This window comes from Artemia franciscana, chromosome 1 (genome assembly GCF_032884065.1).
Source record: "Artemia franciscana chromosome 1, ASM3288406v1, whole genome shotgun sequence".
Taxonomy (NCBI): Eukaryota; Metazoa; Arthropoda; class Branchiopoda; order Anostraca; family Artemiidae; genus Artemia; species Artemia franciscana.
This window is the reverse complement of record NC_088863.1, coordinates 9,192,630-9,205,481: the sequence shown is the minus strand read 5'-3', so window position 1 is coordinate 9,205,481 and position 12,852 is coordinate 9,192,630. Positions and strand designations below refer to the sequence as shown.

At 34.0% G+C, this 12,852-nt stretch overlaps 1 protein-coding gene across 1 annotated transcript in view; it reads left to right on the top strand.

Annotated features, from left to right (window-relative positions):
- The window catches only part of LOC136025168 (2-amino-3-carboxymuconate-6-semialdehyde decarboxylase-like), a 146,085-nt gene extending 135,656 nt beyond the window's left edge, over positions 1–10,429 (top strand). The window contains exon 7 of the mRNA XM_065700935.1: positions 9,781–10,429. Coding sequence (XP_065557007.1) covers positions 9,781–9,825 — 45 coding nt within the window. The 3' untranslated portion in view covers positions 9,826–10,429. The remainder of the gene's footprint in view (positions 1–9,780) is intronic.
- The last annotated feature ends 2,423 nt before the right edge of the window (positions 10,430–12,852 follow it).

Here is a 12,852-nt window from a genome sequence, read left to right as displayed (position 1 = left end):
CCCATAAAAAAAACCTTTCTATAAGCAATTAGCGATTTGCATTACTCACGGCAATTGCATGAGGGACTGTAGGGGCTATATTATTCCCGGGGCCATACTTTTTTTTAGTCTTTCGACTTTACTGGAATAAATAGCTGTCTCAAAATTTTTGACTGGATTTCTTGTGGCTAATTCAATTTCTTACTTTCGACGAGAAACATACATTATTGCTTACTGCCCGGCACCATTAATGACCGGATGACTTATGTAATCCAGTTCGATCAGCAGCTGCTTGTTTGCAGTTTTCAGACAAGTCTCATCTCAACAACGTCCATGCCAGCAGAAGCCACCCTAAGGAACCTGATCATTCTTGAATTTTTGCCAGAGATTTCTTCTCTGTTCACCCGGCCTTTATTTTCAGATTGGGAGAAGAACACATATGAACATCTCCCGAAATTTGGTTTCAGATGGACGTTGTGGTGTTGCTGCTGTTTTATGATTGTTGTGAGTTGATGTTTCCGGACAGAGCGTCTTTGAATCTACAGGGTCTTAGATATGAGACTGTTGGCTGAATTGTAGTATGTGCCTAATACAGCAATGGCCGAATACTTCCAAAGATCTTGTATCTTAGATTGAACGAACACTTGCCTCGTAGTCGTTCATCCTGTTTTTCAAATCATTGTATGTCTTAGGAGCTCTGGAGATATGGGTAGTAAACGGGCATAAACGAGCTCTGGAGATATGAGACTGTTGGCTGAATTGTATGTAGTATGTGCCTAATACAGCAATGGCCGAATACTTCCAAAGATCTTGTATCTTAGATTGAACGAACACTTGCCTCGTAGTCGTTCATCCTGTTTTTCAAATCATTGTATGTCTTAAGAGCTCTGGACATATGGGTAGTAAGCGGGTATGGAAGAGGGGTTGGCTGCTATCCAGTCACTTTTGGCTCTTAAAAAGGGTACTAGAAATTTCAATTTTTCGTCGGATACGTTCCCTTTCAAGTTTCTATTACGATTCCTTCTGTACGAAAGGGCTGTGCGGAAAGAAAGGTATTGAAGGTACATGGCTCTTTACCATAGATAACACCAGAACATTGCTTCTGATTGGATATCATTTCTTCCCTTTTTTTCAATTCTAACTCAAAAACTACTTTTTTTTAACTGGTGCCATTGTTTTAGTAACTCTGAGCATGCATACACCCAAGAAATTCCTCAGAGGGTAATAGACACCAAAAACAAAATTTTGTATTGATGGGATTTACATCTTCACTTAATTCTATTGTATTTTCAGTTAATTCTTAACGATTTCGTTGACGAAAAGATTGCAATGGAAAAGTAAACTACGTATAAACAAGAGATAGGTAGCAATTAAGAGAGAAGCAGAGGAAGCATAGAAGGCATTCAAGTATGAACTGAGTAAATATTCAATCAAGGGTACGAATAAGATGGTTAAGGATCTGGAAAATCCAGCCAGACGGCACAATACTAAGGAATTGTATTGGCCTATAAAGAAACCGAGGGGAACATGTCAGTCCCGAAAAGTTTCAGTCAAAAATAGGAATGGGGCTTCAATTATTGATAAACAGCGCAGAAGTAACATGTGCAGAAAGGAAGTGTTGACAAGTAGTTAAATTAGGATGAACTTGTCGGAATGACAGGAAAAATAATGAAATTTTTGGTAATTTAGAAGGAGAAGATTAGGAAGATTAGGAAAATACAATACGGCTTCGGGTACTGATAATTTGAAAACGAAATTTTAAGACTGGTATAACGTACAGAAAGTTCACAAATTTGATTTTTGACCAAAGGCTAACGCCCAGTGATTTGTAAAAGCTTTAACTGGATTCTCTTATAGGATTGGTGGTTAGAGTATATGGAGTAATTATAGACAAATTAACCTAATCTCTGTCGGAGAAAGATGCTTATTAGACTTGTTGATACTGGAAATGAAAGTCTAGGAGAATAATAATCCTATTCCTATATCAGATACAAGACAAATACGTCAAATACAGACATCAAATACATTTTTCTACTTTTTTTAATTTAATTTTCTTCACATATAAAACCAAAACAAATCTTCAACAAAATGCTTCCGCGCTAAGAAAAACTTTAGAGTTTGTAGACGCATGGCAGTAACAAGTAATAATATATATATATATTATTAATTAATTAATAATTAATTAATTTAATTAATTAATTTATTTATTTATTAATATATATTCCTTTACAATTCATAACATAACCATAATCAACTCAAACTTCAAATGAATCTTTTTCATTTAAACAAGCAACACAAAGCTCAAACCCCCTCCAAAAAAAGAGTTGTTAAGAGTTTAGACTAAGGGCGAATATTCTGATAACTTTAAGAATAAAACTGTCCTAAACCTGGATTATGCTGGATATTTGAGCTCCCTAGATATAATTGTAGTGAAGATGTAATAAACCTAATAGTGAAGGAGCAGGGTGTTTGTTTGCACTAAAAAAAATTGTAGAAGTTTCAAGCTCCTATCTACAAAAATGTAGAATTTCGCATTTATTGTTTTTTAGAAGAGTAGAAACAGGCTTTAAAAATAAGAATGGACATTAGACGCCACCTATTGATAGTAGCCACGGATGTCTGTTAAGCCTTGACACTTAAAAATTGGTAAGATAAACATGCTAGTTTTTTCCCGAGATTTTTTTTCCACGACAGTGTTTCAGGTACTCATTCGAATGACCGTATGTACAAGAACAAGCTCTGCGACATATGTGGGTTCCCACTTTCTAAAACTATAATGAGTGATTATGCCGTATCTGACGGTTCAATGATGATAGGGTGTAAAAATTCTGCGTTTTGATTAATTAGCTGGAGCCTAACGAAAATCAAGACATTTTTAAAGGGGATGAGAAAGGGACATCAGAAAAGAAATAAAGTACGTAAAAACTTAATTCAAGAGATTGAAGAATGAAGCTCTTAACAGAATCGGGTGAACTAGGAGAGTGAGCAAATATAGTATTTCATGAAATAAAAAAAAATTGCATTGCAAATCTTTTGGTCAAGGGGAAAACCAGCATAAGAGTATATCTCTTTCCTTGCAGATACACTTATGCCTGTGATGTACTCGGGTTTTAAAAAATAAATACTTTTGTCGTAATATTGGAGCTTGGATACTTTCATCTACTAAGCAATCGTATATTCCTTATTTCCAGATCTTTAAAATAGAGAAACGTGGAAAAGACGTTTATTTTTCTTGACATATAATTATCCACGAAAAACGTGACATTGCTGATGCTTCTCTAAATAGGTCGTGTCCTGTTTCATTGCTTCTAGTTTGCTTCCTTTTCTATAAACAAAAGACATTTGTTTGTTTTTCCTCCTACTTGTAGTTTTAATTCACGGAAGGAAAAATAAGGACGAAAAAATTAAGAGGAAATATTTGACAAACTACTTTACAAAGCTAAAATTATATACACAATAATGTTTCACCTAATTTCCCAGCGGCATTTCAGAGCAGCCTTAAATGATGATTTTGATGAAAGGGTTAAATATAAAGACTGGATCTTTGAACCCGACTGTTTTAAAACTGATACTAAGGTTTCTAGGTAAAAAGGTAAAGAATACGGAATTGGAATTTACAGTCCCTACCAGTGGTGCTCATCTCCGTTTCCTGACCCTTCGGCCAGGAAGTGCAACGGGGGGTTAGGGGGTCAGCCATCCTGTGCTTTTGCACACCCTTCCTGTTACCCCTCCCCATATTTCTCCTACCCATTTAGAGCTTGGTCGACTCTGGTTGAAATTATAGTGTCATGCTTGACTTACTTGACTTAAGTCCCGTCCGGCCTTTGTGGCTGTATTGGGGCTTTTTCTCTTCTGAACAAATGATGAATGTGGTGACGGTAGTCCGATATATCTGGCCCTAGACAGAGTAGCTGGGGGAGGTTATTGGCCGGGAAGTTGTCGGTCCATCTCTTACGAGGTCGGCCTCTGGGGCACGTGCCGTGAACCCGTCCTTCAAAAGTGATTTTTGGGAGCTGGTTGGCCGACATTCGTTGGATATGGCCAAGCCAGCGGAGTTGGTGGCTTCTTACCCGGTCCTTGATGGTGCGGGGACAACGGAGTAGTTTTCGGAGGTCTTCATTTGAGACTCGATCATGCATGACAGTGTCATACAACTGACCCGTATTCCAAAAAATTAACTAGCTACACCAGGACTCGCATCCCTGTCATAACGGACAAACGGTTACAAGTCTAGCTAGCCAACCTAAACTAGTCATGTTTAATATTTCACAAACGGAAATATCCTCCGCAATAAAGTATTTTCTGATAACACTTTTTCAAAATTCATTCGATTCAATGACTAAAGTAAGTTGAAGTTCAAATAGTTTCAGAATGCTCAAATTTAACACTTTTTATCCAGTCAAGTTAAGAGAGTCTACTTGAGGACTCTTTTTTAGAATTATCTATAGTGTGCTTACTAGCTAAATTTGTGTAAGGTTTTCTTACGTTGAATACAAAAACATGTGATTATTTTGTTTATTGAATGTGAGCCTTTTCTTTGTTTGACAGCAAGAGTGGTAAGAATTAATATTGTTCAATTTGTCCTTGCAACCTACTTACCAGTACACTTAGTGTTGCCACCCTTGTTGGCAATTTTTGCCAATTCTTCTTTCATCCTAGGGAGCAAATTCTAATTGGATTTTGGCGGAAATCCTTAAAAATATTTCTTGTTTCCTAGATTTGTCACATGATTTATCTAATTCTTTGAATGTGTTGCTTTCAAAAGGCGCTAAACATAGAAATTACTTTTCAAAATAATTTTCTAAGCACCTGTCTACAGTGTTTCAGTCCCCCAATAGTGGTAAAGAAAGAAGGGAACACCACTGCTTCCCATTCAAAAGACATTTTTATTGATACTCAAGACGAGGAATTGTAGTTCTATATAGGGATATTTGGATGTGATGATCCCAACCATTTTCAAGGGATTTCAGCTTATATTTCAGTTTCGGTTACTATTGAGCCGGGTCGCTCCTTACTACAGTTCGTTACCACGAACTGTTCGAAAACATGTGCTAGTCATCTCAAAGTTTCTCTCATTATAACCCAAAAAAGTGAGAAAGAACCACATTTTTCATACGGCTTATTGTTTTATATTCTATCGATATTTTCGGTTTCTGCTGACAAGGGTCGGTCTTTACTTGCCGTTTGTAACTACAAGCTGTTTGATTAAAGACATCTGTGAATGCCAGGGAGCGTTACTACTCCCTCCTTTAACCCCTGAATTTACATTCAAGTTTAATATTCTTAAAACAATGCATCGAGAATGATTTTCAACTAGGAAAAATACCCCCTACGTGAAATATCCACTGATTAAAAATTGCTTAGCCCTGTGTTTCTGCCCCGATGGAGAATTTAACAACTTTATGACTCTTTTTGGGGCCTAAATTTGCCTTATTTTTTTCCATTAGGTTCCTTTTGCCCTGGGAATATCACTGTAAGTTGCAAAAAGATCAAGAAAAAATCTTTTTTGGCCCAGTTCCAGCAGTGTATCCCTTCCAAAATGAATATATATTCTCCTCCCCCAAACAACAGTTTTTGAAAGTTTTAAGATGATTGGAAAAACAATTTTGGCCCTCTTTTGAGTCAGTTTCGGTAGTAGGGCAATGTCCAATTTTTTGTTTAGTTTAAGAGTCCGCTTGATCCACGGACTTTCAATTCTAAATTCTGATCTGTTCAGCACTCTGGCTTGAGGATTTTCTGTCCCTCAAATCCTCCTGGTCATTTATACACCCGTTCAGGTTGAAAAGGTCCGCGTCTGACATAGTGAGTTTTCTGACGAAGTTTGAGTCCCCATTGTCCAAACTTTGAAAATACCTGGATAACTACAGCGTTTTTCCATGATATCTCAGTTGAGGCTGTTGCACCAAATAAATTCTGTGTGGGTTTCTGTCCTCTTTATGAAGCTTTTGTTGAAGAGATTATTGAGAAATCCCTGTCTCAATTTATCTTCTCCTTACTTGTGTGGATGGATTTTCTTCAAAACATCCTGCTAATCGTTGACGATTTTCATCACTTCTTCGTATGCAGGGTCTTCTAGATACGCGAAAGTTGCCAGCGGGTGAACTTTTCAGGGGAAACCTTATACTGGAGGATTTTGAAAGAATTCCTAAACCATATTTCTTTATATGTCTTGATTTCTCTTTATCAGCTCAGTTTTGTCGTGGAGCTGTTAAGGGTAATTGTACGGGGTTAATTTTCACCAGGATTGAATTGTCCAGAGGATATTTTCGTGAGGAGGGGGATTTTTCCGTTTAGGTTAGCCATAATCTCTGTCTTTATTTAAAAAGTGATCAAAAATTGAACATAAGAAAATAAATTTTTTCAACTGAAAGTAAGAAGCAACATTGAAACTTAAAACGAACAGAAGTTATTACTCGTATGATGGGGTTAGAAATTCAAATTAAAAATATTTACCGTTTTAAATGCGTTGATTATACGTAGTACTGATGAGCTGTATTTTACTATCTATCGAAAGCCAACGCAAAACAATAGATATCTTCATTTTAAATCTAATCACCCCCCACAAGTTAAAAGAGCTGTTGTAACTTCTTTCGTTGATTGTTCCCTGAAAATTTTCTTCGACTCGCACATAAAAGCAGAAATCAATTTTTATCAGAGATATTTCTTTTTTGGTAACGGATGCCCTATTCTTTTTAGCCATAATTCAATTGACCATAGACTAAAATGAGGTTCCGTTAAAATTAAAGGTATTTCACAATTTGAGTCTCCTGATGTGACCTCAAATATAAACTATCTTCTATTCATTTCAAAAACACAACAAAATAAAAAATAAAACTAATCTATATGTAGTTTTTCACTAATTATTGTAAGATCACAAATTTCTTAAACTCTGGCAAAGATAAAACCCCAGTTACTAGCCAAAGAGGAGTTTATCAAATACCATGTGACTGTGGCAATTACTATCCTGGCAGAACTCATCAGAATCTAAAAGAACGGCTACACCAGCATAAAAAAGACATAGACAAAGCATTAATTTCTAATAGTTCGAATAATTCTTTTGATTCTGCTTTAGGAAGCCATAGTTTTTACCCTAGCCACACAATACTTCATGAACAATCTCATCTATTAGTAATGGTGTGGGGACCAAACATGTAGTTCGGGAATCAATTGGAATTAAACTGAATATAAATCGTAATATTTCTTTAAATAGTAAGTTAAATAGGGGAATATTCATTAAGTTCTCTATGCACAAATTTAATTAAAAATAATCTAACTAAATATTTTACTAAAACAATATATAATACCAGTAGACCTCATTCAAAAAGACCTTTAAGGCTTGCTGCCAAAAAAAAAGATTAGCTTTGTAAGCTTGTATTTAATTATTTTATTTCGTTTGAAAGAATTTTATAGTCTCACATTACTTCATTTATCAGTCCCAATTGAACTTCGTTGAAGCAATGATGAAAAGGCTGTTTAAGATTTTTTTTTAAGTTCACTTTATAATGTAAGTTATATATATATGTATATATATATATATATATATATATATATATATATATATATATATATATTTATATATATATGCATATATATATATATATATATATATATATATATATATATATATATATATATATATATATATATATGTATATATATATATATATATATATATATATATATATATATATATATATATATATATATATATACATATATATATATATATATATATATATATATATATATGGCCCTTGGACATAGGTTCGAAATATTCACTGAATTGAATTCCAATGTTGAGAGAAAGTTTTCCCTATTATTTCGAAGTGTGTTTTTTTGTTAACACAGTTGTCGTTTAATTAAAAACATAAGTAACTTTTTTAAAAGTTCCGAAAAACTTTGGCGTGAAGAGTGAGGTGTCAAGGAGGCAACCCCCTTATATGCGTAATAATTTCTGTTTGTTTTAAGTGTTAATGTTGCTTCTTACTTTCGCTTGAAAAAACCTTTTTTTTTAATCCTGGCGAAAGTAATTTAAAAAATCACTGTGGCTCTAATTCCGTTGGGATTAGAGAAACTTCCTGTATTGAATTGGTACTGAAGTTTTTTAGGAGTTTCTGATATTGACATATCCAGCCAAAAGTACCCCTATACGATGCATATCCTCTCCTCGGTGGTGTAACGGCTCATAATGACTTTAGAAGGGTACTGAGGAAAACAAGATAAATATATTAAAAGTTAATGAAGAAATGATATTTTTTTTAATCCGTGATCTTATTTTTGGAGCCCCTTCATATAGAAGAGATCATAGTTCATTTTTGATAGTGTTACTTTATTTCAAAAAGTAAATTCACGAAATAAGTTCATTCTCTCGAAGCATTACCATGGAAAAGTTAAATTTTGATTTAAAGATTTGGGTTGAGAGGCAGCACCCCTCCTCACATTTAAGGTTAACCCTTGGTATGCAAGTAAAAATGAAAGTAAATAAAATAGAAAAAATATTTTTTATTCAAATAAAAGCAGTTAGCGCTATTAGAATTAAAACGAACAAAAAATCTTCTATATTGGCAAAGGGTTTCTCCCTCCTTGAACCTCCGTTGTTTATGCTAAGGTTTTATTGTTGGCCCCAATTCTTCAAGGTCGGCTACTCAAGACAAAGGCTGTTAAATTGGAATAAGAATTAATTTTAAATGACTAAATAACTGTAGCTTAAAGAGAAAAAAGTTGTGGAGGGGACAACCCCACCTCATATACAGAGAAATTTCTATTAGTTTTTAAATTTTAGCTGCTCATTCATTGCGTTTCAGAAAAAAATTAAAATAAAGCATGCAACAATGTAAAATAAAAGAGAAAAAAGAAATTTATGTCCTGTTCTTCCCTGCTAAAAGTGTGATTTAATTAGTTTGGATATTTTTTATTTCTGCCACGCATTTTTTCATAAAACCCTTTTATTGTTTAAGCTTGTATCAGAAGAGGAAGCCAAACAACCACACTTTTTTTTTACCATTGCTGTATTTACCTGTTAATGCTATGTCAAATATTGAGCTGCAAAAAAAAAGAAAAATGAAATTTTTTTCTAAAAGCTTTAAAAAGTATGAATAGCTTTTGAACCACAGAATATTGTACTAGCAAGCCTTCTGTTTTTGCGTAGTTGAGTAACTAGAACAAAGGATTGCTCGAGGGAAAGTTCCCAAAATTATCCTCATTAAATATTTAGATAATTATTACAGTGCCATTCTTTGACTGTTCTATTCTATATAAATTATACTATTTTATTTTCGAAGTTATGCCTTAAACTAGGTAGAATTGGGATAAGTCCTTTTATTAGACAGTAAAAAGATGCACATAATTAGGATTATCAGCAGACAAGCTAAACTTTACAATTAAAACCAACGTATTTATTAAGAACAAAAAAAAATTGTGACCGAAAGTAATTATTTTGTTCTGTAGAAACACGTTTGTTTTAATTTTAATACTTTAGCTTTTCTGCTGATGACGACCACTGATGTGTGTGGTCAAAATGATGTGTGATGACGACCACTGTGATGTGTGTGGTATCTGTTTCCACTGTCAAACAAAAGAACTTATCCTCACTTGAACTTTCATTTGTTCGTTATACTATTTAAGTGTATTAGTTTTGTAACAGTCCATAATTTTGTCATTCTCTATACTACTATCTTTAGCGTCAAGATATATTTTAGCCAAACATATTTCTTGTATGAATTACAACAATTATAATAGTTATAGGTTTATTAGTGATTGGACTTAAAAAGAGTAAACTTATTAAAACTATGTCTTTTTCAGGATAAGCTTTTACACGAAAATGCTGTGAAATTCTTTGAAAACTAAACTTCGTGCAACGCATCTAAGTCTCCATTGGCTCTATCCGACGAAAAGTTATCAATAATTGGGCGAACTTCTTATTATTTCTTTAGTTCTGTTTTCACTTTTGTTTTCTAGAGTTTCTTAAATCTAATTTCTCACTTCTTAACTAACTCTTTATTTCTACTTCAAACCTATATTATACACACTCGAGAATTTGGATCTACACGCACGGGGTTGAAACAACTGAGACGCTTGGGAGATGGATAGAATATAGGCCTATATATTTTGGGATGTATATTTGCGCATTGGGAAGGGGGAGGTTGGAGGTTAAGGTTAGCGGGGCTGCATGTAAAAGTTAACCTAACCTAACCAAAATACCAATTTTATTAAAATATAGGTACAATGTAGTTTTCCACTGAACCGAAGGTAATTGTCTCCGTATACAAACAGCAATAAACCAGTTATTGTCTGATTTTATAGATCCAAATTCTTGAGTGTGCACCGGCTAATAGATAAAAAATGATCCGGTGTTTTTTATTTTTTCTCTTTCCTTTGTTCTTTGTTTGTATAGTTTTCTTTTGTTTGACTCAATAATAACTTTTGGAACAAAATTTATTATGTTCCAGTCTTTTGAAGTAGAAAATTGTATTATTTAGCTATGAAATAAAATACATAGTTATCATAACATGACTTATACGGATAGGAATTGAGTTCATTCATTTTACCCATGGGCATCAAAATAAAAATATTCCCCTTGGATCCATCCTAGGTCTGTGAGTACATGAAAATCACTGTTTCCAAGATATTGTCTTATGGTCGTTTCAAAACTATCGACATCTTAGGGAGTAGCACCTTTTTGTCAGTATTACCATGTTGGACAATGAAAATAAAAGAAAAAAACAAACTTATTAGGTAAATCAGGCAATCCTCTTTGTCCACAAAATTTAAACATTAAGAATCTGTTGATTGTTATATGATCTGTATTGTTTCATTGTCACATATGGTTGTATCGTTATACGATCTTTGGACAAAAAAGATTTGTTGTCCTTCGATCACTTTTGGCTCTTAAAAGAGGCACTAAAACTTCCAATCTCTAATCGAATGCGCCTTCTCGAAAGTTTTTACGATTACTCCTTCTATAAATAACTTATATATTAAAATGGACAACTAGCATAACTTGAAGCCCTTGTCTTGAGGGTGGCATTGTTCGGGGTGTTCGAGAATGCGTCTTCTCGAAAGTTTTTACGATTACTCCTTTTATAAATAACTTATATATTGAAATGGGCAACTAGCATAACTTGAAGCCCTTGTCTTGAGGGTGGCATTGTTCGGGGTTCGGGGTGTTCGAGAATGCGTCTTCTCGAAAGTTTTTACGATTACTCCTTCTATAAATAACTTATAGTCCTTGTCTTAAGGGCTGTTTAAGAATCTGTTGATTGTTATATGATCTGTATTGTTTCATTGTAACATATGGTTGCATCGTTATATGATCTTTGGACAAAAAGGATTTGTTGGCTTCGATCACTTTTGGCTCTTAAAAGAGGCACTAAAACTTCCAATCTCTAATCGAATGCGCCTTCTCGAAAGTTTTTACGATTACTCCTTCTATAAATAACTTATAGCCCTTGTCTTGAGGGCTGTTTTTCGGGGTGGCATTCCTAAAGATGTAATTACTAAATCTTTCAGCTAGGTTCCACAAAATGGCTATCTCAAAATTTTGATTGGATGCGCTTGGTGAAATGATGAGTGGGGAAGGCAAGTTGCCTTCTAATCACTTTTGACTCTTAAAAGGGCACTAGAACTTTCAATTTCCAATTGAAGGAACTGCTTCCAAAGTTTCTGCGGTAAATTACTTTATACAAAGTGCCTTGTAGAAAAAAAAATAATGTATTTTGCCTACATCACTCTTTACTTAGGCAGCACTGCTGCGCAGCCTATGACTGGATATATAAATACCCTTTCAATAGTTTGTGGAATCATTTCTTGGCAACATTTTGGCCATGGTCGACCCAAAATTGCTTTTTACGGGCCAAAAGGCTTGAATTTGGCATTTTCCTAAGGTTGGTCTCTTTTAAAAGATTAAATAAAAAAAACTAATTTTTTAGCTGAAAGTAAGGAGCGACATTAAAACTTAAAACGAACAGAAATTACTCCGTATATAAAATGGGTTGTCCCCTCCGCAATCCCTCGCTCTTTACGCTAAAGTTTTTAAATGTTTTAAAAAGTAGAATTTTAGCAAAGAGTCAAACTTTAGCGTAAAGAGCGAGGGATTGCAGAGGGGACAACCCATTTTATATACGGAGTAATTTCTGTTCGTTTTAAGTTTTAATGTTGCTCCTTACTTTCAGCTAAAAAATTAGTTTTTTTTATTTAATTTTTGAACGTTTTTGAATTAATGCATGTTTGGTTTTGGCTCTCCGCACATAAATTATTAAAATGAAATTTGTATATTAATTCTTTTTTTGGCTAAATAGCTTTCTCTTAGTTTTGATCAGACGATTTTGAGAAATAAGGGGTGGAGAAGGAGGCCTAGTTGCCCTCCAATTTTTGATTGCTTAAAAAGGCAACTAGAACTTTTAATTTTTAACGAACGTTTTTATTAGTAAAAAATATACGTAACTTATTAATTAAAAAACTTACGTAACAAACTTTCATAATCTTATATTTTTATTATGTATACGAGGGGGTTTGTATCCTCTTTAATACCTCACTCTTTACACTAAATCTTAAGTTTTGTCCCAATTCTTTAAGAATGGCCCCTGAATCAGACATGCCGTAGAATAAATAGTTGAAATTACTAAAAATACTTTAGCATAAAGAGCTAGGTATTTATCTCCTCCTAAATACCTCGCTCTTTATGCTAAAGTATTTTTAGAACCCCTCATATGCGTAATAATCTCTGTTCGTTTTAAGTTTCAATTCTACTCCTTCCTTTCATTTGAAGAAACGTTTTCATGTTTATTTTTCATTGTTTTCTTATAGTAATGCTAGAAAATCATGCGCCCTTTTCCTTGAATTTTTCTTCCCCCATGACAGATTCCTCCAAGGAAA